At 39.5% G+C, this 27,844-nt stretch overlaps 1 protein-coding gene across 3 annotated transcripts in view; it reads left to right on the plus strand.

The window, feature by feature from the left end:
• The window catches only part of AP3B1 (adaptor related protein complex 3 subunit beta 1), a 163,507-nt gene extending 157,828 nt beyond the window's left edge, over nucleotides 1-5,679 (plus strand). For 2 of the 3 annotated variants that reach the window (XM_074855625.1, XM_074855624.1), the window contains exon 27: nucleotides 4,941-5,679. In XM_074855625.1, coding sequence (XP_074711726.1) covers nucleotides 4,941-5,094 — 154 coding nt within the window. In that variant the 3' untranslated portion in view covers nucleotides 5,095-5,679. The remainder of the gene's footprint in view (nucleotides 1-4,940) is intronic. The other variant, XR_012627025.1, reaches the window with a different exon arrangement.
• Nucleotides 5,680-27,844: the final 22,165 nt, after the last annotated feature.

Here is a 27,844-nt window from a genome sequence, read left to right on the forward strand (position 1 = left end):
ATAAAAAGTTCATGCAGCATCTTTTTGAATGTGTGGAGTAGTGCTATGTAGTGGACAGTAAGTTCAGAAGACTCACTTGCATTCCTGCATTTCTGTTAGATGTACAGTGCAGCTGCTCACTGGCAACTGAGAACAAACTCAAAATCTGTTTTGGCATTGAACTAAAAATTGTAAAAATATAGTACAGATTTGATTGCAATTTATTTTACAATTTTTTTAAGTAGTTAATATTGGAAATAATTACATTATGGTAATTAACTAGGTGCTTTGAAATATTTATTCTAAGATAGTGTTAAAATAGCATGCAATGTAATGGAAAAAAGAAAACATCAGATTATCATAATATGGTTTTTAAGGTAAATATTAATCTAATTTTATTATTAATAACCAATGTTACACAAGGTTTTTTTCTGAGAGGTTAAAATCACCAGGTTAAGAAAAAGATCCTTCTTTTTGTGAGTATATTTCTGCTTATGTTTTAGTATTAAGCTTATTCTATCCCCAGGTCAGAACTAATATATAGTCATGTTATTCTGAATACTTTTTCATCTTCTAAGGTTTACTCATAGAACAAATACAAGTAATTAGTAATTTAGCCAATTTTTAGATAAAATGTTAATTATAAAGTCAAACCTGTACATAGATAGAATTTATCAGAGTAAGGTGAAGATTCAGAGTACTTAAAGTGTAAGTATTTTTGTTGTCCAGCTGATACACTGGAAGGTACTTCATAGTTGTTCATTCTTATATTTAATTGAAGACTAATTCACAGCAATATTTTTTCCCCTTTGAATATATTAATTGCATAACTTGATTACACATTTGTCAACTTTGGACTAATTATTTTTCTATAGCTAGGGCAGGGCATTGCATCTTCTGATCGTCTTTCTTACTAATAGGATTCTGTCTGCTTCAGCAGGCAGTAATTGAAGGCTTTATGTACAAGATTTAAAGAAAGGGCAGAGGAAAAAAAGTTTTAGCCTCCATGGGCCATTGTCACTGTTTCTGGTAAGCAGTAGAACAGAAAAAGAAGAAAATTCAGCTTGAACAGAAAAATCAAAAAGGAAGAAGAGTTCTCGACTGGTGAGAATGTATGTTTTAGTGCTTGTTGAATTATGCATAACAAACCCTGTTCTGCTGTAAACAAATGTCCTGAGAGTCAGTGTTTAGGTGTAAATTTACTTTCTCAAATGTTGAATTTTAAAGAGCAGATTTTGAGTGAATTACTCTGTTGCTGTCTATTCACTGGCATGGAATTTTCATAACATTTCCCCATAAAAATGCCTCTCCTGTATATTGTAGCTATCTTCTGTCTACAAATAAAGGAAAAGTAACTGCTAGTCTGTAGTTAAGAGTAGTCATCATTACAAAGCCAGTGTTTGGCAAATGCTGTCACATTGTAGTATCTGATACTCCGTGACTATAACTCAGATATTTCTGTGATAATCATTAACAAGTCTTATTTTCATGGAAAGTGACCAAGAATATGTACTTGATTTTTAGCTCTTGAAAGACTGAATGACTTTCTAAAAATATACAGTACTTTATTAATATTGATTTAGAATTTGATTCTTAATATATATTTCCTTACCTACTGACAGGTACTGTATTTATGTAAAAATAATCTAAGAACTCCTATTTTTTTTGCATGTCACATAGCCTCAGAATATTAACATTCTTTTTAAAGAAAAGATGTTTGGGAAAACTCATAATATGCAAATATATCTCACATTGTTATGTTTCTAATCTGTCTTGATTTTTTTTAAATGGGAAAAGTATTAACAGCTGCAAATCTTCCTGAATATTTTTAATTATGTGAAATCAGGTTTAGAATTAATACTATCACAGGAAGAAAACTACAGAATAACTGCAGTATAGCAGAAACAGCCATCTTGAAACTATTAGTAAATATTTGGTTCTGTTTTCTGAAAGGTATTCTCATTTACTTTCTTTTTTTTCATATTCATTGATGCATCCTTTATTGCAACAGAACCATGCTCATAATATAATGTCTTATGTTAAGAGTTGTCCATAGGAAAATTCTTTCTTTTGTACCTACAAACAACCAATTTACAAGCTAGATTTTACTGTATGACAGTGCAATTTCCAAGGTTTATTTCAGTCTATGAATTCTGATTGGTTTTATTATCTTTTTTCAATTTTTTTTAATTCAAATTCTAACCTTTAAGGCAGTATCAACTTTCAGAAAAATTAATAAATAATTACTGACCTTGGGGGAAAAAAGAAAAGTTTCTCACAAAGAATAAATACCTACTATATAAAGTGAATAATTTTTGCTGCTGAAAGATTTTTTTTTTAATGGCTTTCTGGTCTAAGTATTTAGTTGAGCACAACAGACATTTAGGAAAATCCACATGGGCTTATGTTAAGAGTAAGCATATAAATGCAACAACATGTACTTAGTTAAAAAAACAGCTATTAACCACATTCTTCAATGATGGTATATTTAAAACATCTAAATAATCAGCAAATCAGTTTTGCTGCTAGTGTCTTCTAATCAAAAGTCAACTGCTTCATCCTTTTATAGCTGTATTCAGTTTCATAGATCATATAAGCATGTTTATGTTATAACTCTCTTCAGAAACTAAATTATATTCCCTGTTTTAAGAAACAGATTTCAATTTCTGGAGTTCAAAAGTAGTGGTAAACCCGTTGTGTGGTTGTTCTTCTATACACCCTTTTTTAATGGTGAAATAAGTCATCCCGTTCTGTTCCAATTCTTTTTTCACTTAGCAATTCCAGATCGGTGACCATTGTACAAACCAGTTAGCCACTGCTAGTTATGCATACTAACACTTCGTTTAAAATTATCCGATTATCAGACCCTATGCAAACCACATATAAACTCACATTTTATTGATCTTACATGTTTTGTTCAGAGGTATAGAAAAGTACTATTGATCCCCTATGTGATTTTCCAAATCCACATGTGAAAATATCAGTGCAAAACTCGTCTCTGATGCTTTGGGCTACCTTGACTTTCGAAGAATGCTGACTTTGTATCACTTTCATGTTTTAATAAAAAAGGGTAAAATCAAGCCTCGGGGCTGTGAAACACAGCAGGAGTGCCAACTACCAACCTATTTATGTGCATAGTCAGACATAATCTGCTTCTGTGTTGTCCCAAGACACAACTGTTAAGTAAATAAAGTGACTAATAAGACTATTGTTTCTATAATTATCCCCCTGTCAAAATCAGCAAGAGAAATAGTGATCTTCTACATCGCAGTGCAAATAGATGAAATCATTGATACAACTAGCTAAGTAGATAATTTTTATAGTGGTAACGTTTTAGAACCTCCTATTAAAGGGAGAGGTCTTTCAATGAACCTATAATCCGGACAAAAGAAATAGATTGACCTGTGATGGGTGACATTAGAGAAGTGCCTCATGTTCCCTTAATTAGTATAATGTGTTATGAGATTTTGATATGCTTAGTTTAAAAAGAAAAAAGACAGAAATTACTTCTCGTTTAAAGAGAACCTGCTTCCTGCTTAAGTGGCTAATATTTTAATTAAGTCTGGAGTGAAGTTTTTTGAGTATCTCCTGATAAACTCCCTCCTTTATGTTGATGGTAATTAAACAGATCCCCAAGGGCTTGGATAGGCCTTTGCAAGGCCCATGCTAATTGTCAGACATGAGACACTGACCAGTTGGTTTGCTCTTGAATAGTCCACAGTGTGCTGTCAGCACAGCAGTTTGATTTTTCTGTATTGTGAGCTGTTGTCAGGGCTAACTGGGTCCTATTGTGGCTGAAGATGTTGCGCAAATTGAGGCAGATGGCTCTGATTCAGACACGTGTCATTCAGAAAGAGGAGAGGAGATTGGCCCTGCAAAGTGGGGTCAGACTGGGTCACAGACCTGCTCCACACTTGTTAGTGTTTTCAAAAGCCCATGTGCAGCAACTTTGTTGTTGTCAAGTAACCAAGGGGAAGAAGAAAAAAAAAAAAAAAAGACAAAAAAAAAAAGCATGGTGTGCTCCTTGTGGAAGATGGAAGGTGAGGCTGTTGCCATCCTCTTCTGTTGCCATCCTCTTCCTTCCCATCTCTTGGGCCTGGCCGTGCGTGCAGAATGAATTAACAGGATTGACAGAAGTTCATTGTGCCTAAAATGGCTTTTCAGTCAATTGTGGTGCTTAAAAGGCTAGTTTTGCTTTTAATTCCATGTAATTAGTGGGTTCTTCATGTCCTGGAATTTAGTAATGGTGCATTAGTCCTAACTTTTGTTTATCTAATTGGTTGGGGATGGGTTTTTTTGTTTTGTAGGTTTTTTAATAATTATAAAATATTTAGAAATATTGGTCACATTTTTATGATTAAATATTCTGAACATAAATTCGCAGATCAAATTATTTGGTGTCTTATGTGTTACCATTATTTCAAATGATTGTGCTGGCTGTGTATAACTTTGACTATTTTTAGTTTTAGTTAATTGCTGAGATGGCAGGAGGATGCACTTTTCTGAAAATAGAACAATTTGGCTTTTTGGAAGCGTTCTACTATGTTTAACATAGTTGCATTTTCTTTGAGGCACCAAATAATGATAGTTATCCATGGAAAACTCCATACAGCTGAATTCAAGTTACCAGTGTGCATGAGTATTGTAGATGAACTGAAGAATCAGAATTTACATAAAAATTTTATTTAAGAGTTTAGTTTGTACTATTAAATACAGAATTTCACATTATAGTTTTTTGTCTTTCTTAAATGCAATAGTATTTACACAATGTCGAACAAATTCTTTCTGAAGAATTTATGGTGGTTTTTATGGTTTATCCCCTGAAATGCATTAATGAAATTGAAGGCATTTTATTATATTTGAGCTCATTTAACTTTTTCAGAAAGAAATATTAGCAGTCTTTGACCTTAAGATCCTCAGTGATTTTTATTTTTATTTTTTATTTTTTCTTCCCCCTCCAGGTTTGCAGCGAAGACTGTGCACAGTGGGTCACTGATGCTAGTCACAGTGGAGCTGAAGGAGAGCTCTACAGCACAGCTCGTCATAAACACTGAGAAAACCGTGATTGGTTCTGTTCTGCTGCGGGAGCTGAAGCCTGTCTTGTCCCAGGGGTAACCTGCTTACATCTGGACTTCAGAATCTGGCACACAACAAAAGTGCCTGGCATCCACTACTGCTGCCTTTCATTTATAATAATAGCCCTTCCATCTGGCAGTGGGGGAAGAATACACTCTTGACATTCTTGTCTTCTGCTTTAGAATGCTAGTGGGTATCTATCATGTATGCAAGTCCTTTCCTTTTTTTCTGCTTGCTAACCAAAGAACATATATTTTACTGTCAGTTATCTGTGCTTTTAGATGTATTTCCCATTTGTTGTACCCTAGTCCTTCCCTCTAAGCTCCCTTCCCCTGTGACCTTTCTTCCTCACCACTTTTCCCCACTGTAGTGGATAAATACTAGATAATAAAGTTCAAGGGAAATCACTGAGTTAAAATGGCAGGTAGGTTCCAGCAACATATACAACTATGTGATTCAGAGAGATTTTGTTGCATAAGTGTGAAAATACAGTAGGTACAGCAAAATGGTGTTTGCTTTCTGGAAATGCTTGTAAACCTGAACTCGTCTATTAAGAACAATGTTCCCACCAACTGCCATTTTCTCAAATATTTCTGTTAAAATGCCAATAAAGTAGTGCTATGAGCAGAGGCTTCCTCTTTCTTGCTTTGGTAAAGAACTGATAACAATGATCACCAGTATTGTATATTACTGGTTAATTAAAGTAAATACTAACAGGTTTGGACACTACATATGCATCAGCAAACTGGCCTTGTGAAAGTAGCCAGTGTTTGTGGTCCTATCATAATTTTCTGCTACACAGTTTCATTTTTATTAACAAACAAAGCTAGTAACTGCCTATTTTCAAATTGGCCCATTCATAAACTACTGATTGAATTATTAGAAATTAGTATTATATGAAATACTGATTATTAGACTATTGTGGCAAATACTGTCATCTAGCTTAATAAAGTATTTAGATCTTTGCTTCAAATTTATTTTGTAAACTGAGATTGAAACGTCTCCCACCTGTGCATAAACCAGGGCTCGAGGCAAAGAGAAATTCATAGCCATATCTACTGAACCAGGGCTGAGAAGACCAACAGCCGTGCAACCTTTGTTGCACGCAGTTTTCTACCTGTAGCCTGGGTATCACTGATCTTGACCTTCCCTTCACAATCTGGTTACGTGGTAGGACTGAAGATGCTGAGCTTTGTCATTTCATATCAGTTCTCCTTACTTCCAACATGGCTTTTCCTAGTAACTTATGGCTCTGCTACAGGTGTTTTCATGACATAGAAAAGATGTTTAGATAACTGTACCCTTGCTTGGTCAGCAGGACTCTTGCATGGTCCTTTGATGCTGATTAAGTGGTGCTGTTTTGGTTTAGCTTTCTGGATGATAGGAAATACTGCTTCATCAGAAATATTGCATTACTGCACACTGGAAAATTCTAAAATTTTCTACTAAAATTTGGTAGAACTAAAAGGTAGCTCCAATATGTAGCAGAGTTTGTTGGCAAATTCTAAAGAGGGTTAGGCTTTTTTATGTATTTAAGTTGCACTTCTGTAAGAAATGCAGTTCTAGGTTTTGCTAGCACCCAAAATATACTGGTATTTCTCAGACAAAGAAACAAGAATCTCGTGCCCTCGATAGAAATGTACATGTTCTTAATCAACATATATGTTATTTTCTGAAGTCCTAATCCTGCAGTAAGTTTTTTTCTTGAATTACGGTTTTAAAGTGTGGTGTAAAAGTTATTCAAACAGATTAAAAATTATTCATTGTAGAAAATACCATCATCTCAGAGAAAATGCCAGTTGGTCTAGATGCTATTTGATTTTAAAACTCAGTAAGAAGGTGGTGAGCAAAAAGTGCAGAACCATGCTTTCTGAAAAAAAGACTGAACTGCAAAACCTTTAGCCATGTTTGTAAAGGGGAAAACAAACAAGAATTATTTCTTGTACCACAGTATAAATCAAAGGAAAGCATATTGATGCTATGTAAGTCACACACATTGCTGAGTAATTTCTGCTTTCCTGGAATACTTTATACACTTTAATAATGAAGCCCAGAAACATGTATAGTAAGGACATTTGGGGAGTTTCTGGTGTTAATTTACATTTTTCAACACTTTATGACTTAGTCCAGTGGTTCAATAACTCTTGATACAGGTGTCTGGGCTGATGGTGTGATTTAAAAATTTATGCTGCCTTCCCCAAATAGTAATTTGGAGAGAAACTTTCTTAAAGATAGATATTTAAATAGTAAAATATATCTGCATGCAATAAAGCTCAGCTCTTCAGGAATCTAAACATGACCACATGTACATGTCTTACATCAGTAGTGGAAGTTGCATTCAGTCATGATTCAGCCAGTTAGCAGTAGTTAACAATAGTTTCTTGGTTTTGCTATATAACATTTTTATTCACTTTCTTCTATACTTTTCATTATTTATAGAGGCATATTAAAGGTTATTAGGGTATGAAGTAGGTGAGTAGTCTAAATTGCAATCTAGAATTCACTTCAGAGTGATTTGCTTGTACCAGGTAGCAGCAGCTCCTACCTCTGTGGGCAGGCTTTTCAGCCAGGAGCTGCGCACTGAGAACCACTTGGCTTTGGCCAAAATTGAGACCTGAACAGCCTTCGAATGGACCTGCATGTGCGACTCAGGCTAAAGCTAGGCTATTTTAAATAGCCAGGCAAGGCTAAGGCATTCTGTTGGAGGAATAGTGAGGTGGGTTTTGTTAAGATGGTAGGTAATTATCGAGATCTAGTTTAGGGAGCGGGAGGTTAGTGTTAATTACTTAAATTGTGAAGGGTTCAAATGCCACAGAACCTGCAGAAGCATAGGAAAACCAGTAACGACTACAAACTGAATTATCATAAGTAGGAAATTTGGATATAATTTTATTAACTGTTTAATTCACTCATGCCCAAGGTGACTAAAACTCGAAGAGGCTCCAAGATTATTGTGATCTAGTCCAAACTTTAAAACTGATGCTGGTAATTATGAATTGAAGAATTATGGAACAAGAACAAGGACAGATGAGAAGGATTCTGCATAGTGAGAGATTGACAGTTTACCTCTTCTTTGCTTCCTGGTTGTTTCCACACACACATATTCCCCCTTGCGAAGAGGAAGGTGGGTTTTTTTTTTTTTAAATAACTGAATTTTCAAATTCAGTTTTTCCAAAATAAACCATTTGGAAAGAAAAGGGTAGGGTGAAGAGTTGTTATGTTACTGTGGATGGCAGAATATAAACATAGGCTTGATACCTGACAGTCAAATAACATAATCTTTTTTTCTTATTATTTTCCTTTCACATTTTATGATGTTGTATAAAAGGACAATATATTTTTCTCCTGCATACCCTGCTTTAATTCTAGTAACTAATTTCTGAAGAAAAATAGCAGAAATAGAAATGGGTCTAGAGCTAGGAACAAAATAATGGAAGATATAAATAGAATACTGTGTGAAAGGATAGTGGAAATAATGGAAGTGTTTTTAGAGCAGGGACATGATAGAGTATATGAAATAATGAATGGCATAGAAAAGATAAATTGGGCTTTCCTCATAATCTTTTCTACTAACTCAGGAACAAGGTGGCATTCTGAAACATTTCTAAAGCAATATATGTAAATTAGAGGAAGGAATTAACTTTTTCCCCCTGTTTTTAAACACAACATGTGCTTAAGCTCTGGTCTTCTGCTGTCACAAGATAATATGATGTTTACTAAAAGTGGAGCAAAACTGGAAATGTACATTAGCAAAGGAATATGCAGATATGTACTGGATAGGATACAGAAAAACATAAATCCTCTTGATCTGAGGCATAGGCTAGTTACTGATATTTGGTGAGAGGATGATACCCATTTGCACCCTTAGTTTTGCAATGATCCATTACCATAATTAGTATTAATTCTTTTTTTAAAATATTCAATTACTGATCTGTCTAGTTTTGCATACAGTATCTTACATGAATCAGTTTTAACTTGGCACTGAAATGCCCCAACAAGGATTCTGGTAAGTTGAATCCTCCCACGTCCTCATCTGACTTTCAGTGTGTACCTGTGTACCTGAAACAAGCATATAAGGATCAGACTCTGTTCCCTTCATTTTCTGACACTTTGTGTTCCTCCCCTTCCCCATATTTTTGATTGTTTTATCATAAAGTGTGTGTTTTTATAACACATGTGTTATATTAAATGTTTTGTGGTGCAGACACCAGGCTTTGCTGTGTTTGCATAGTGTGGTTTCATTGCTGATAGGACCCTTTGTGCACAATCCTGATAAAAGCAATGCTTCTGTTCAGGTTATTTTCCTCTTACCTGGTATACTTGTTGTGCTTTGTGTAGCACAGTCCAGTGAACCTCTTTGGAAGAGAAAGAGATGGTGAACACCGCTGCATTTCCAGTGCCACAGCTAACTGGTTTTGCTTCAGAAGGTACAAAGTAAACTACTCTTCAGTGGCTGGTAGCTCTGAGCACATGGTGTGACTGTACTGTCCCAAATCCTACTCCACTTAAATCCCTGTGTACAGTCTGGTACACATACATATCTTTACAAATAGCTTATTCTAATAAGCTTATTCTAAAGTCCTTTTTCCCATTGTGCGTGTATAAAAGAGAGAGCAAAATGAGTTTTGCTGGCTTCTACCACTGCTTTTCCAGTCCTCTCCAGGTCCCAGCCTGCTCTCACCCTGCTCCTGGCAACTTGCCTCCTCTGCCCACCTTCCCAGTTGTGGCTTTCAGAGGAGAGGGAGGGGGACAGCAACTCTGCCCTTAGCACCATCTGATGGAGCATATACATTGTGAGTCACCATCCACTTCTCCATGCCCCTCTCTGGCTCAACCCAGACCTGTTTTTTCTCCTTGATGGAAAGGATTTAGACTAAGCCTTGTAAAAACAGATGACAAATCACCCTGCTCCTTCAAGAAAGAGCAAGAGCTGTCAGAGTGCTTCAGTCCTTCTCACCCCCCCAACCTGTAAAAATGCTGGTGGGCTCTGGACAGACAGGTGGTGGAAAGGTGGTGAAAGGCCTCTGCTTGTACCAGCCACAACTAGCAGCCCTTTGGCTGCTAGCCATGGCAAATGGCAGTGGGTGAACGAGATGGCCAGTAAAAGTCAGGGAGCACCCTGGTGCTTCCAGCTGCCCTGCAGAGCTTCAGCCTTGCCTTGGACAGCTTGGGCTCACAGCAACAGCCCAAGTCTGGCAGCTGGAGCAGAGCAAGCAAGGGAGACACAGAGAGGGCAGGAGCCCTGGGAGAGGCAGCGTTGACTCTTCTCTGCAACATATCACATCTGACCAACACAGCTGCCCCTCATCACCAGGATCCCAAGCACCACCAGGAGCCACAGACCGTCCGTGTTCACAAAGCTCTGAGGCCTAGGCAGCCAGGGAGGCTGGCAGGTAGCAGTAGTGACAGGCATCCCTGGAGTTAAAGCCTGGTAGCTTCACAGGGCAGGTGGAGCAGCCTCTGCTCACCTTGCAGCCACTCCCCCGTGCTCAGCCTAGGCCTGCGTCCACAGCCAGGGTGCCAGAGAGGCCCCCTGGTGCCGGCAGCCTGCCTGGGCCAAGGAGGGAGGCAGATGTGCCAGAGGAGAGGCAGCGAGCCCCCTTCAGCGGGCCGCAGAGGCAGGAGTCCAGGTGGGATGCTGGCCTCCAGGAAAGGCTGCAGCTTTTAGGAGGTTTTTAGTTAAATCCTAAGCAGGGGGAAGGTGTGAGCTGAGCAGCCCACAGTCGTCACCAGGAGGCTTTGCCTGGGTGCGAGGCCTCTCTGTAGTGACAGCCTCCGCTCCAGCAACCCTAAGCAGACTCATGTGAGTGCACAGCAGAGCTGCAGCTTCACAAGGAGTGGCTGGCTCTGCGCTGGGGCACTGCAGACCTCTTAATCTTCTCCTAAACACTGCCTGGAGGCTTGTACGTAACTTGCCTCACCACAAGGGACATTTCCCTCTCTTTGCAGATGGTGTTTCACACACAGAATACTTTGATCCCTCAGTATTTATTATTTCCTATCATTTTCATTTTGGTTTGCCCTGATTTTGTATATTTGCGTGAGGATATTTAGGCATTTAGTTGCACTCTGCATGTGCACCAGGAATGCACAGCGTACTAGCACTTGCTGAATCCTGTTTGGAAAGCAAGTGGTATTCCATATGACTCTAAAACATCAGTTGTGAGGGAGGTAGAAGAGATAAAAGAATTACCAATTCAGGGGTTTTTTGGACTCTTTTTTCCAATCGTGGCAAAGAGCAAGTATCTGTCCCACTTGGTATTGTTGATTCCTCCTTCAGTTGTCTTTCTTCAAATGTTTGTAGATCCATGCTCTAAAGCAAATCAGCAGAATAATTTGGGTTTAGAGACCTCATAACCTTTTCTGTGAGGCTGCAGCGTTTTGGTGAGATTTGGGGTTGGTTTTGGTGATCAGATCATTTCACCGATGGGGCTGAGAGCGCAGCCTCCAGACATTTGGGTTCAGCACGGCTAAGAGGGAGTACACCCTGGTGAGGCAGAGAGGAGTCCCTTCCATTCCTCTTGCCCTTACTGTCTTGGCACCATGCCAGAACAGCACCAAAGTAGCTTCGTTTATCAGGAAAAAAAAAAAAAAAACCAAGGGCACCTCTTTGACACTGGGTCCAAAAGAAGCTGTTCTGCTCCAGCCGGATCTGCAGGCCTTTGCCAATGAATGCCTGGGTTTAGGCAGAGTTAGTTGGTGGCTCAGCTTCACATAATTGAAAGTCATTCTGATTTCTGCACTGTGGTGTAATTGCTTAAAAACACACGTTATTTGATGATTAAGATTCTGGAGTGAATTGTGTTCTTTTGGGTTCTTGCACTGTTTCTCCATCAGGGACTTGGTTTCAGTGGTGTGCAGCTGCTGGAGTTGATTTACAGTGCTGCGGCTGTGGCTAGTCATAAATAAATCCTCTTATATAGTTGTTATGAACACCTGTTAGATCATCTGTCAGCAAAGCGCTGTTCACATTTATCATGGTGCGGTAGTTATTTTACCTCAATCCATTTCCAACTGACTCGGCCTCCATCACTGGATTACTATTACCACACCATAATCGCTCGTTTCCACTCCATGTTACAACTTGCAGATAAAAGATTTCACTACTTGGCCAAATTTCATAAATAAAGGAGCAGTTCAGTGCAGTAAAAGTTTATTTTTGTCATCATTTGTCACCCCATTATTCTATAAATCAAATGGAATAGCGCTATTGCTAGCTCAGGCGTTGCTGTCAGCCCTAGGCATGGAAATGGTCCGTTTCTTCTTTTTAGATGAGATGACATGTCTTTCAGACTTAACTGGCTTATGGCTTTGTTTCACCCATTTTATTTTATCGCCCCTTCAGAAAAATCCTTGGGGACCAGAGAGTCTAAGGGAGTAAAATGGAATCAGAAAACACAGTAAAACATGCTGCTTTAGCTGTGTTATGTACATTTCCCTCCCCCGCAATCATTCATTTACAAACTCCTCCACAAAAATAATGGATCTGGATATAAACAGCCCCTCAATGCATTCTCTGGCTTTGCACAGATTTTATCGCTCATGTCAAAACCCTGGGACTGAAAGGGCTCTGGAGAGGGTGCTTCAAAGTCCTGCTAATGCATCTGCTCCTAAATGGACTTCCCACCTGCACAGGGGTGTGTCATGGAGTTGTGCTTTTGTTTTGAAGGTCTGTGCTGATGACTTGCATTTTGGCATCTGAACCATCTAATAGTGCTGTGCTTCGCCTTGCTACACAGCTTCACAACCAAAACTCTCAGGATATTCCCCCATGCCTTCCCAGGTGCAACCTTCACAGAAATGTTGTTTGCTTTTGGGTTTGTCAATGATTTCTTAACTCTAGCTATAAAATCTATTTCTGGGTCATGCCTCGGTTTTTTGGCCCCATGTCCATTACAGATGCTTGGGGTTTTCTTGATTTACTGAGAATTTAGGAGATGGATCTCCAACTAAATTTTGAAGAATGCAATATTCCTTCATTTAAAAAGAGCTGGATAGGATGATGATAAAGGGATGGGGTAATAGAAAAGGGTTTATAGTTGATATTATACTTCTGAGTTGGTTCTAATTCAAGTTACATTCTTCATAGTCATTATGTAGCTCATAAATTCAATAAAGTGTTTTACTATTACTATAAAAATGACAGGAGGGGGGTTTTATGTTGTAAGTTTCGTTAGTTGCTCTTCCTGTTTTATGTTGAAGTTCTCAGGCCGTTATGTCATTAAACTCCTTGGAGTCTGAAGGGCTCAAGGCCCCTCTGTTCCTTATCGCTGGTGTGGCAACTGCTGTGGGGCAAATAGCTGTGTGGTCAGTCTCTGTCACCATCACCTTCCTTGTCAATGACTCTCTTCAGCTCCATTCTGGCTCTGTTTTTCATTCAGAAGCGCAGGTACCTGCCTTTGTGAGGAGGCAATGGGAGTTTCAGGGTGGCTTTAGCCCTGCTTTGGATTCTGAACTCTGGACATCAGTTCTCACGCATGAAAATGCTAAACCTTCTTGTTGCAGTGGGTCTTGGGTGGCTCTGGGAAGAGCCCGCTGCCAAAGAGGAATGCTGCGCTATGGAATAAAATGCCTTTGGAGAGTTCACCCTCCTCTTTGCCTTCCCAGAAAGACTTGCTGTGACTTTTCTCCAGCCACCTTCATTGTAAAATTATGAGCTCGTCTTGGTTTGAGAGGCTTGTTCAGTTTGGCTATGGGCAAATGCTTGCAAACACAGTCTTTTGCTGAGAAGGTCTCTAAAGGCAAATCCAGGAGGGTTTTTGCTTTTTCATTTCAGGGGGGTGTGGGTGTGATTTTTTTCAAAAGCACTGCATAATTTCTGTTATTTCTGCTTCATTAGAGGAAAGAAGCATCAAATATCTGACCCTAGAGCCTTTGCTTTCTCCAGATGTTTGCTTTGCACACAAATAATCTGCATGAAAACAGCAACTGCTAATTCAGTGGCCAAAGTGCATCAGGACCCTAATCTAAAACCTCCCAATCCATCCAGCTGTCTGGCGTTTGCTATTATAGGGCACCAACAGAGAAATGAGGCTGTGGCTTTATCACTGCACCCTGGGTGACAACTTGATTTTCTGCTTTCACCGCAGGCAGCAGCAGCCCAACATGATGGGGCTGTTAATTTGTGCATTTCATGGTGTCTGTCAGGGGGCCGGGAAAGGAGGGTTTCAGGGGAAGGGAATGGAGCATGTCCCAGCCTCGGAAGCACCTGTCTGCATTGACGGCACAGAGCACTTCTTATTAGCGTGCAGGACTCTAAATGCAGCCCCAGGATGACAGCCTGGCATTCCCAGCACCCACACAGTGTGACAGGCGCAGGCAGCCGGTCCCATTGTTTGCCCTTGATGAGCATGTCATTAATGGAAATGGAAGAAAGTGAGGGCCACATCAGTATTCAAATAGCCTCCATCCTCTCTGCCATTCAACTGCCTGGCTCAGGCAGCTGCAGATTTCCTTCTGCAGCTCCACTTACACATTTTCACAGATTTATTCCCACTGCATACAAATCCCTTCCATGTGGTTCTGGCCCCATGCCCCCCCTCCCACTCCCCTCACATACACAGACATATTCTTCAACATCATCTGATCTGCCAAAAATAAAGTGGGGGCTCAACCCTTCCTCCCTGTTTTGTGAATTGCTAAGGTATTATTAGCAAATACTTGCTATTTGCAACCCAGAAAAGGTAAAGTGCTATTATTTAAACTTGAAGCATTGAGCAAGGGCCCAATGTATTGTTTGTAATGTTCTTATTTGCTCCCAAGCAACTATTGGTGCTTGTCTGGGTGACCTGTTTCTTTGTAATAGTTGCAATATATTTCTTTTGGAACATTTCACCTGGTAGGTATGGAATAAGAGGATTGCAGGCAGAAGGGAAAATTACTAAAAATTCTATATGCCTCCTTAATGACAATCTCAAGTAAAGTCATACTGTTCTCTCTCAAAACCCTCTTTCAAAATTTTCTGCCTTGACAATAGCTGGACCATGGGTACTTGAAGACAAACACCCATCTTGCTGGGCTACACCATCTTAGGCTGTCTCTACCTCTCTGATCTCGCATGTGCAGTGTGAGCTCTTTCGGGGGCAGGTGGTGTATTGGCCTTCCACATTTTTATGGCATGGACCACGGCAGGATGCAGGCTGATGATTAGTGCTCCCGAGAACTCCAGCAAAACAAATAACACTGTATCATAATTCAGCTGGTATGAAGAATGTGCCTTGAGCACACTGGCATCTGGCCAGAACTTAAATGTATGTTTCTTTGCTTTAGTTTAGTGTTAGTCTGTTTTCGTAATAATATAATTAGTGCTCACAGGGGAGGCTATTGACACTACCACCAGGATCAGTTTGCTCTTTGCAGTATTTCCAAATCGTTCTTGTTACACATCCAACTTGCAGGTCGGATGTGTTACCCCTTGCCTTTTGTCTGCTTCTGTCCTCTCCAACCAGTGATTTAGCCTCAAACCTGAAGCTCTCTCCACTATTAAAGGCTGGAGCCAATAATGAATGAACACATCTGGGTGATTTCCAAACCTTGTACATTTTGTAGCCCTTTTTAACCCCAAGTGGCGTAGGAGAAAACAAGCCCGGAGATTTTTCCATTGGTCAGTTCCAAAACAGGTACCACAGGACTAAACAGCAGAAGCAGAGCTGTTGCAATACATTTTGGTAAGCAATACCACTGCCAAACCACTGTCCTCCCTCAAACTCCTTCCAACCACTGCGCTGGACTCAAAAATCCTCCTGGGATGCGATAGCATTGGTTCTTGGGGGTATTTGCCCTAATAGGTGCTTTTCTTCCATAGGTGACAGAGGGAACTGCCCCAGCACTCCACTTCCTGCAACTTGGTTCCTGGCATCAGTGCAGCATGGACATGATGTCTGAGAGCAAGATGGTGAAATGGTTGGGTTCACATTTAAGTGCCAAAGGTGCATCCCAGCACTATGACCTGTGTGAGTGTGTGTGCATCCTCTTGCCTTGGCTCCTACTGCTTCCTCTGCTCGTCTTTCTTTTGCTGACCAATTTGGACTACTGAATATAAGGCAGGATCATGCCTTTCTGTGGGTGTATACAGTATCTTGTGCAATAGCACTCTGATTTCAGTAGGAGCCTCTAGGTGTTGCTGTGATATAAATAATAATTGTCTTCAGGGATTAATTCAAAGAGGGCAGTTGAAGTTGAATGAGACCAAGGGAAGAAGCCCATGAGTTATTTCTCATGTTTAGAATGATTAATAATTTCTGCATAGTTTAATAATTCAACAAATTGCAGAAACTAGATTTTATCAGGCTGCCTTCAGCTCAAATTTAAAAAAAAAAAAAAAAAAGGCCTTTCAACTCTTTCCATTGGCAAACAACCAAAGGCCAGTCTTCATTCACCAGAAATACATCTAGAAATGGCTGTAAGGATATGCTGATAACTTTAAAATTAAAGCTGACTGTGGTATTATGGCAAGTCAAGTACCCTCTTTTTGGGTCATAGCCACAAGCAACATCCAAACCAAAATAGGGGGCAAATGACTCACCTAGAAAAAATGGAAAATTTTCAAAACCGATATATAGAAACATTGTATTCTAGAATCCAAAATATCACCATCTTTGGTGTCAGTGTAAGAGTGTTTTGTGTGGCAACCATCCTGCAACAGCATCTTGCACAACGTACGTATCAGGGACAACAGGGACAAATTAAGAAAAGGATCTGGAGGGATCAAGCTGCTCTTCTGCTTTTAAAATTAATCCCCCATCCTCTTAAAAGCAATTTAAGAGATGTGACAGATACGTACCTACTGTGGCATCAGGAGGAAGAACTGACAAATGGAGAAGAGGCATTTATGTAGAAAAAGTTTATGGGGTACATTTTCAGAAGCAATGAATAATTTTAAATGCATCACATGTCACTGGAGATTGTAGACAGTACCTCATTTTCTCAGTTCAATTCATAGTCCTCTGAGAAGCAGGTCCCTAGGCCATCCTCTGCTGGACACCTTAAAAGCTGACACAAATGGGAAGCCTGCATACATCTGTACCCAAAGACTTGCAGGTAGAGAAAGTCATCTCACTGCAAGTTTGGTCAGGAATGTCATTATCTCAATCAGATTTTATCAGCTTGAAGTGAGATCATGAACGCTCCATTTGTATCACCTTGACGTGCCATGGAGCCATCCATATTGTGCTTTGCTACTTATCCCTCATATAGATAAGTGGAGATGAGAAGAAGTCAATAATTTATTTTCTTTGGGGTTGAACCAGTCAAGGGTAGATTTTCTCTTTGGCTATGCAATTTAGAAATTTTGTGTATGGCAGCCAAAGAACAGTTCTGGATTTGTCATTTAGGGAACAGACCTGACCGCATGTACCTGTACACAAGCGCATGTACAATAGCGCACCATGAACTAAAGGACAGTTGCACAGTCAGCATGCAGTATTTTAACTTACCAGGCTTGTATGCTCCAAGGAAGATAATACTTACCCTGTGTATATGGTATCACAAAGGTTCAGCTATATCATTCCTACACTGAGGATGTAAGAGACTTTAGGTGACATGCAAATTGGTGTAATTCCTAAAAGACGGTTAGGAAGATGAAGGGATAGTTTGTTTCCCATGACCATGATGGATAGGAGGTAATGTATCAAGGCTCAGTTTGGGCACAAGAAAGCTGACACCAGGGACAGTGCAGTCGCGGAGCAGGCTGGCTGGAGGAGTTGTGAAGGCTCCAGAACTAGAAATCATTACAAGTTAAGCAAATAATCTGTCAGGAATGACATATATTACAGCTGATACAGCTTTAGAACACAGATGAAATGATTTCCAGTCCTTTTTTCCTTTTTTTTTTTTCTGTGAATGTGGAAGGAATATTTAAAATCTAGTTGACCTTTCATCCTATGCACTCCTTGCTTAGGTTTATGTAGTTGGAGAATGTCACTAAGGAACAAAAAATGGTTTTGCTCAGTTGTTTTCTGCCTTGTTCTTTCCCACGCTCTCATCTTCTGGCCAAGTTTTTGCCTTTCTTATTCTCTGGTCTGTGAAGTGGTCAAACACAAAATTATGAAGATATGAAGTTGCATATATTTTGGAATAAGATTACCTACTTTCAGGTACTCAAGAGAGTTGCTACTAAGTGGTAGCCAGCAGCTACTGATTTTTATACCACTAAGTGCTGTCATCTCTGCCTTTTCAGAGGAACAAAGCAATTCTGTGGTGGATCTCTATAGCACAGTATCTGCCTATTTTGCTGGTCACAACTATAAGCTTTTCAGGAGGTGTAAAACCTTTGTAATGAACAATGAAGTAGTAGCATAACATGGTCTCTACTACTAATTTTCCCAATGTGCATGTATTTCACTGTTGCTGTGTTCCGTCATATCTTTCTCAACAACATGTCTGTGCTACTTTCCTTTGTCGGGGCCCTATTGGCAAAGCAGTTCTTTATAGCTTGGCACCCATTTTGATTGTTTCAGCTTTTCTGTACATCTTTCCATTCAAAAAGTTGCAGTTTGTTTACCAAGCATTGGATTTGGTATGTTTGAAATAAAGGGTAAGTAAAAACCTGTTCTTTTTAAAGAGTCAGGCAGACATCATTTATGTTGGCTTTTTCAAAGTACTACTTTTAACCATGCAGAAAGTTTGGGTCTGAATTTCCAGTGTGCCTTTAACATTGTTGGTTTTTTACTGCATATTTTCCTCCAAGACTTCAAGCTTGCCTTCAATTTTCATAATCTGTGGAGCACATTCATCCATCTTCTCTTACCATTTTCTCCTTCTGGAGTTGTAATAGCTGTAACCAGAATTTTCAAGGAAGTCTCAGTTCATTGCTCTGCTTCTGAAGGCAACTTCTCTGACTGAGTGGCAGAGCACAAGGCAAAGAGAAAAGCTGTTGCTAGAGAAATGCTTCCAGCAGCCTTCTTGCTGGCAATGTAGTGCTTCCCAGTATCTGAACGTAAAAATCACAGTGAACACTGGTGTGGCTGGTAGGGTGCTGCAGTATCTGGGTTCGCCTCCTAAGGGGACAGCACAGTTGCATTATTGAAAAGATGTACTGTTATCTCTGCAAGTGCTTTGAAGGGAAATTTGCTGTATGGTGTTTCCCATTTGGTGCTTCATTTCAGCTGCAGTTAGTTAGCGGGTTTATGTGGTGGGTTGACACCAGCTGGATGCCAGGTGCCCACCAAGCTCCTTTAGCACTCCCCTCGTCAGCTGCACAGAGGAGAGAAAATATAATTAAAGGCTTGTGGGTCGAGATAAGGACAGGGAGATCAGTCACCAGTTACTGTCATGAGCAAAACAGACTTGACTTGGGGAAAATTATTTTATTTTTTTACCAATCAAATCAGAGTAGGACAATGAGAAATAAAACAAATCTTTAAAACACCTTCCCCTCACCCCTTCCTTCCTCCTGGACTCAACTTTAGCCCTGAGTTCTCTACCTCCTTGCCCCTGAACAGCACAGGGGTACAGAGAATGGGGGTTGTGGTCGGTTCATCACACATTGTTTCTGCCACTCCTTCCTACTCACACTCTTTCCCTGCTCCAGCATGGGTTCCCTCCCATAGGAGACAGACCTCCATGAACTTTTCCAACATGGGTCCTTTCCATGTGCTGCTGTTCATCACAAACTGCTCCAGTGTGGGTCCTTTCCACGGGGTACAGTCCCTCAGGAACAGACTGTTCCAGTGTGGGTCTCCCACAGGGTCTCAAGTCCTGCCAAAAAACCTGCTCCAGCATGGGGTCTCCATAGGGTCACAGATTCCTTCAGGCATCCACCTGCTCCAGCGTGGGGTTCTCCAGGGGCTGTAGGGGGAGATCTGCTCCACTACGGACCTCCATGGGCTGCAGGGGCACAGCCTGCCTCACCATGGGCTGCACAGGGACTGCAGGGGAATCTCTGCTCCAGTACCTGGAGCACCTCCTCCCCCTCCTTCTTCACTGACTGCAGAGTTGTTCCTCTCATATTCTCACTCCTCTCTCCCAGCTGCTGTTGTGCAGCAGTTTTTTTCCCTTCTTAACTATGTCATCCCAGAGGTGCTACCAGCACTGCTGATGGGCTCAGCCTTGGCCACCGGCGGGTCCATCTTGGAGCCAGCTGGCATTGGCTCTATTGGACATGGGGGAAGCTTCTGGCATCTTCTTACAGAAGTCACCCCTGTAGCCCCCCCACTATCAAAACCTTGCCATGTAAACCCAACACAGTTTGGCTGAAAACCTCTTGCTTCTGCTCACACACCTGCACACCCACTGTAGTTTCATATGTTTTCTTTGCTTTCTTCCATGTGAAATAACTGTTGTTTTGACTGCATTCATGCTAGTACAGCTAAGGGAGAGCCAAACAGACCAAGGTGATATCATGATGGCACAGTACCCAAATGTGGCAAAGAAAATAGGCAGCTCTAGGACCAATGGCTCAAAAGTGTGAGAAAAAATGTCAATGTGGTGACTAAATAAATCTAAATCAGAAATAAAATGCCTTCACTGACTTTATTTTTTAAAGGAAAAATAGTATGTGTTATTAGAGCTCTGTAGTGTATTTTCAGAACTCTGTGTTTCTCATATGACACAGCCCTAGCTGTGGGAAAAGAAGGTTTCTCCATTTGTATTTACAGACAGGATGTTAAGTGTACTTTGACATACTTGAATGTACATATATATTTCAGGTTTTGATAGTGCTTTTGTGGAATTTAAGTGAAAAGTATCACACCTTTTGCATGTGATACAGGGTCCTTTTATATTATACCTCCCTTGTGTCATCTCACAGGCTATAGGGTTTGTGTCCTGAACTGTGTGTAAAATGTACAGGCAGGGGGAAGCATGGTGGATTCTTCCCCACATGTGTGGAAGATCAGTTCCATAAGAAGGTGGAGATCCCTTTTTATGGACACACATTTCTCATGGCACACACAGCCAGAGAGCTGCTTTAGGACTAGGAAAGCTTTGACCCAGCACTTTGTCTATATAATTTTTGGAGTTGCTCTGCTGTTCACTTCTTATAAAAAACAACAAAAGAAACCACACAGATGAGTTTTGTCTTGTCATGGGGAGGACTATTCTTCTGGAAGCCCACCATGGGAGATTGCTCTTGTGCTGCAGGTGATTTAGTATGACTTTCTATCTCATATCACTGACAGCTTTGAATGTTTTGTGAATGAGTGAGCCACAATTTGGGCCTACTTCTGCTGGGTTTTTGTGTTATTTAAATACTAAAGGTTTGTGAAAACATCTTCCTTTATTTAAGAAAAGTCCACATTTGAATGCAAACTAAACATATGGTTTCTTTCAGATCATGTATGTAATATTGCAGTCCTCATTATATTGTTTTTGTTTCACTGGCTGTTTTCTGTAGTCTATTATTCTGACTGTATGCCCTGATATTTATTTTTAATGAGATGCACTTCTGTTCTTTCACTGCTTACTAACACTTTAATTTGAGAAGCAGTTTTCACTAGCCCTGCAAATATCCAATGTTCTTTGCAAAGTCAAGTCCATTTCCTGCAACAACCTTGCTTTGACCTGTTATCAGTTATGTCACAAATTATTCAGTCTCTAATTGGTTAATCTTTTAACTACAAATTCACATGACTTAGCTGTATTACATAGCTCCATGACAAGCTTGTGTGGATCAAAGTAGTCTCACATTTTTAAGGAAATTTCTCTAGCGGCTCGCAACTCCCTTTGTTCTACTGCTTGAATATACTCTTATCATTATTAATATTAGATTTTTAGAAATAATGCTATCATTCCTAAAGGTCTGGATTGTGATTTAGGCCTCGTCATATGGAACACTGTTCAAAACCTGACAAGTTTTTAGCATGGAGAGCATGAGATATAGCAGTATGGAGGATTTTCCCCTCTCCAGTTATTCTACTCTGTTTTCTCAGAAAATCTGAAGATGCCATAGCTTCTTACTCCTTTTAGCCAGATCCTAACCAAACAGAGGGATGAAGTTTACTTGGTACCTACCAAAAATATAGTTTAATCCTATAAAAAGTAACTAGCATGAAGCATGCACATGGATGATTAAAGGCTGGTTGCTGTCTCTCTGACCCCCTGCACTTCTAACATAAGACAATGTCTCAGCACCTGTTTTTAATAAGAAATTAACATCTAAACCAGACAAAAACCCTACAGAGGAGGACTTTCAAGACAGTTCATAATCTGAGCCAGTACTCAAACATAACCATTTGCAGTAAATGCTCACTGGAGCTGGACAGCTAGAAAGGACTTTCCTCTCTCTTACAGTCTCTCTAGAGAATTTTTTTTGCATTAAATAAGCAAAAAAAGGGTTTGCTGTCTTTTTCCATGTAGAACATTGTATTCTCTGCCTTGTTAATGATTTGTATGTTGGTAAGATTCCTACCCTTTATTCAGATGCATGGCCAGGTCTCTAGCGGCTGCTCAGGATGCATCACAAAAAAAGGGAAGGAGTCTTTTCCTTGATGCAGCCACCACCTAAAACAATGCTTGAAGGAGAAAAGCTATTCAGTCAACCCAAGCATCCATTCATATGGCTTAGGGCTTGTTGTGCTGCAGTCTCTCATCTCTCCATTAATTAATGGTGAAAATACATATAACTAGGAAAACAGCAAATGTAAGCAGGGAATTAATTTATTTTTCATAAATAAGGAATGCCTCATCAGTAGAAAAGCAAAGGCTTGAAGTGTCTCTTCATGTTCCAATTTCTGTTCTGAAGCTGCCTGTTTGGTTGCTTTCTCATCTCTTCTATTTAAACCAAACAACAATCAATTTATTATGACATTAAAAAAAATATTGTGGCTAAGACAGAAAGTACTTTTGAGAGAGATTCAAGTTCAGCAGCTGGAAATGAGCGGAAAAAAATTAGGACTACACCAGTCTAATTGATTTTGTTATAGAACAAAATTAGCTGAAGCCAAAGAGCAGTAAAATGCACTCACCTTTATTGTAAGCATTTGAAGCTGTGCTAAATGAAAGGGGAAAAAAAAAATCTGTTCTTTGCTCATGGCACAGGGCATTTATTAGAAAATAAAAATAATTAGTTGTAGAAACAACAATTGAATTGTGCAAAGTGTTTTGCCTGGATTCCAGGAATGGTGGCTTTAATGAGGCCCTACCCTTCAGAAATGCTAAAGCAGTTCTTAAATGGGGCTTAATAGGATATTTTCACTTTCTTTCAGCTCTTTGTTCTCAAACATGTAGGTACTCCAGGGTGCACATATTTAATTTAAGCAAGTTTTATGCAAATTCATCTCCTGTACCTGATGAATATGCTTCTAAACATATACCAACTCCCTATCAGATCCTCACACAAGAGATCAGTGGCCTTCAAATCAAATCAGAGGCCTATTTTCTTCTTGTGTTCTGCATTACAAAAAAGGATTTTAATTAGCCAAGAGACACTGTTCCCATTGCCCATGAAATGCAACTGGAATCCTAATTTCTCAACCACACCTAAGAGTAATTAACTTCTGGGAAACAATGTGTAACAAGCCACTGTTGACTGGAGTTAGGAGGATGACCTGCCACCATACAGTAACTATCTGATAGGCTTTATACTTCGGGTTGTGAAGATAATGGTTTGATTTCAAAGACATATCCCTTGAAAAGGAGGGAACAAATACAACTGTGCTGGTGTGTTGACTCTTTTAGAGATAGATGCACTGAATCACTAGGAATTGTTTGGAGTTCAGGTTTTGCTCTGCTTTGCTTTTCTTGAGGGACAATATGGCAAACTTGAGGTGCAGACGGACCATCACCTCACCAGTACCAAAAAAGTGAAATCCACCAGTAGAAGTGCCATCATAATCTGTGATAACCCTGCTAGTGCCAAACTAACTGGTCCTAATGCTTCAGACCTTCTTTATCTTGTACATGTAAGCAAAAATGCATAAAGAATAACCTCTGTTATATTTTGATCCCTCTGTTACATTTTGATCTGCTTAGGAAGCATAACAAAAATAATTTAACACCTGAATAGAGTCCAGGCGGAGGGATGTTGGTGTTGGTGTGGGGTTTTCTTTCATTAACTTCTGCTTTGCTTTACAATTTTATTGGTTGGGTTTGGTCTTTCTAAAAGAAGAGATGAGTATAAAAGGACACAAAAATAATTTTGTGGGTGGAACAGTTTGCCCTGAGCTGAAATTCAGAGGGATGTTCACACCATTTTTAAAGATTCTTTCAAGAAATGCATTTGAATGTGCATGTGTGTTTGAAGTATCTTGGGTTTTTTGTGATAAATTTTTAGATGTTTTATTTTTCCAACACCATTATTGTCTTTTACTGTTTGGGGAACGGAAGGAATTCTTTCTAGCTGTCTTCCACCTACTTGCTTTAATTATTGAAACCTCTTCCTATTCTAGCATTGCTAGAATATTTCTGCTTGTCAGCACATCAGAACGCAAAGCCAGCAGAACGGGGGGTACATGATTTACAGTTTTAAAATTTCTCAACGTTAAAACTGCAGGCAAGGGCTGAAATCATTCTGTGTGTTGAATGGAAAGCTCCAAAGAGTCTGGGGAGTTCCTAGCCTTCTAGCAGTGAACTTCTAGCCTTCTCTGTTGCTACCAATCCCGCAGCTGGTAAACAGGCTTGGTGGCCTCTTCCAAACCATTTGAAGTATCATTTCAGTTTCCAGTGGAGCAGCTGTCGACTCTGTAAGAAACAATTATCATACTGCATAGCAATTTAGAGGACGTGGATATGGAGTGACTGAACAGAATGTGGCCTCCTTCAGTTCAGAGCTGAGGTCCATTAAGGACGCCTATGTGATTGCAGACTGCTCTCCTTGTGAATACGAATAGGAATTTGATCATGAAGGATCTAAAAGTTTTGAATCGAAGAAACTTGCAGACTCATAACAGCATGGCAGCTAACATTTGGCAAGTAGATTCTAGAACTGCCCATTCTGACACTCACTAGAATATTTTCCATTTCTTAGTATACAGTCTGCATCTCAAGAGGATGGATTTGACAATGCTAGAAAGTGTTAAATCTACCTTAAATAAGGAATGAATTTGCACTTGCCTGAGCACATCTGGTAACTTCATAACCCATAAAATCCTCCCGGACAACTTGGCAGCACCTCACATAGTGAGAAGATGCTCTGAACTTTATGGACCTTGTAGTAATTCTCACAGTGAACTCACTCTAACTACTGGAGAAGGCAAATCTTCCAACACTAGGGTGTCCAGTAGGCAATCTATTGCAGGCCAAACAGGAAAGAAAGATTTAATAATAAATAAATAAAAATCAGTTCTCTGTCCCTTTAGTCTCCTTATTATCTTTGACTTTGACTGATTGTACAAAAGTGGTGTACAAACATCTCAAGCACATCTTGTTATGGAAAGCATTATATAAGTGATGTATCTGAATAATAGATGAAACAAGCATATAAACATCCAGCCAGAGTGCTACATCCACTTAACTTTGGCTGTCAGGAAAACCTATATAAAAACTGTAAAGGTAGCTGTTTAGTCCCTAAGAAGGAACTGAACCAAGAGGGGAAGTATGTTCCCTTACTTTAGAGCAAATCCAGGAAACAGCTACAGTTGTACATACTTCAGTATACTGCCTAATAAAAAGTCTTCTGGGTCCCGGTACAGATTTGTAAGTGTGTCACTGATAGCAATGATTCCATGCAAAAATAAAAGTAATAAATGTTTCACAATTAAATATCCATCCAACAAAGCATGTTCATGTGTTGTGAGAGTAAATAAGCTTTGTTAGAATAGTGTTGCTATTCTAAAGAAGGGAGATTAAGAGCTTCATTTGCACTTCAGAGAAAAATCATTGTATTTCTTATATTGTCCATCTGATATAAATCCAGATCAACTAATCAAATGTCAGTCAAGACAACAATGTCTTGTCGTCTTACTTACCTAGAATCAGAGAAGGGGAAAACACATAACTGGTTCCCTAACAGAATGACACCGTTAGATTGATTATTGAAGCCATGAATGAAATCTGAATGCTCCGTTACTCAAAGTTAAATAAATATTTATTGTTCTGCAACTATCATTTATGATAAAAACAGGTTAGGAGCTGAGACTTGAGTTTAAATGTATATCTAACTGTGTCAGAAATATGTACAGTTTGAATGCAGGTGTATTTTTAACATCAGGTGGTGATTGGAAAGCAACACAGCAAATGATTGAGGAACCAACAAGATAAACAGCTGCCAAAACATGTTGCCCATTATGACATCAATATTCCAATGTAGTAATAAGATTTGGAATTAAAATTATGTTTGCTTTCATTGGAGACCTGGAATAACAATGAGAAGACTGTAATACCATATTGTCTGTCTCTCTAGAGTAGAATGCACAGTACTGGGTATATGTAGGCAAAATAAAAGAAATGTTAGGTCCAACCAAAGACTGTAAAACTATCATATTTATCATATATATCATATTTATAAAAGAGAGGAACAAGGCTAAAGAAGACTCCTTACATAAGGAATAAATGAATAACTTAGTAATTATCCTTTGGAGGAGAAAGACACAATTTTATACATAAGGATCTAAAGCTCTTATTTGTTGTCTCACTAAAACATGAGAATTTTGAGCACATAAAGCATATTCCACTTTCTATCTCCTAATGTACTAAGCTTTGTGATGAGCACACTATATATGTTTTATGATATGGCGTTAGGGTCCAGATGAAAACTTTGAGATTTACATTTTTATCCTGCATTGACCTTTTGGCTTCACTCCTTATTAAGCAAGGCATGGTAAAGAAAGAGATTATTATGAGGTGTCTGGGTCCCCAGGGCGTTATGAGGTACCACACACAGTTAAGCTATCTCAAGACAACCATGTTCTCTAGAGTTACTTTATTGCTATTATAAAAAATCTTTATTATGGGGAAAAATATGTATTTTTATGCTAGAAGAAGATGAAGATGACAGTTTAGGATGTTGAACGGTAGTTTCAGCTGAGCTTTGTGCCCACAGAGACTGTAAAACATCAAAGACTGGGCGGCCTTTGATTGGCTCCTTTGGATCCTAAAGGGGTAGATTAATCTTTGTAAAATTCATAGTTGGAACATTGTACCATTAACTGGCACTTTCCAGTTATCAAGATACTTTATGAAACTGAAAAAGTCCTATTACACTTGCTAAAAAGGCAACTTTGGGGGTGTGGCTCTCATGAAACCATTTCATCTCTGGAGTATTAGATACTTTCCACTGTCCCCCATGCTTGATAAAGCCCCAGAATGTGGATCTTTATCTGATAACCTCTATTGGTTTCTCTTCTCTTAATTATACCTTATCTAAGAATGCAATCATACAGCATGCTGAGCTTCTTCAATTTTCTCTCTTTTTCAGTTGCAATTGAGAGCATTTTTAAGCCCTTGTGGGACCAGGCCTTAGGTCCTCATTTTTTAAAACACCTCTGTTTTCAAGCATGATGTCTTCTTTTTAACCTCTGTGGTAAATATGTGATGTAAATATGTTGATGTCTTCTCAGCATCTGAGGGGAGTGAATATACAACATTCCTGTTGGTTTTAAGCCTTCTGCAGTATTCCTCACATTGAAGCTTTCGTGTATCTATCCTCTGCACTGCTGCTAATGACCAGTTGGTATCAGAAAATATGCATATATTTGCAGAGCTTAAAAGATAGTTCTACTTTGAAGACCTATTCCAGGAACAGAATTATTACTCTAAGGGATTTAGGCTCATGAAGTTCTCCTTGTAGTAAAACAATATGAATGCCCCATGGACCAAAGAAAGATACGGAACAGACATATGTCTTTGAGACTAGATACGGCCTACTTGACAACACATTGATTTATGCCCATCACCGTTCTGAGGCTGGCTCAGA

This window comes from Strix uralensis, chromosome Z (genome assembly GCF_047716275.1).
Source record: "Strix uralensis isolate ZFMK-TIS-50842 chromosome Z, bStrUra1, whole genome shotgun sequence".
Classification (NCBI taxonomy): domain Eukaryota; kingdom Metazoa; phylum Chordata; class Aves; order Strigiformes; family Strigidae; genus Strix; species Strix uralensis.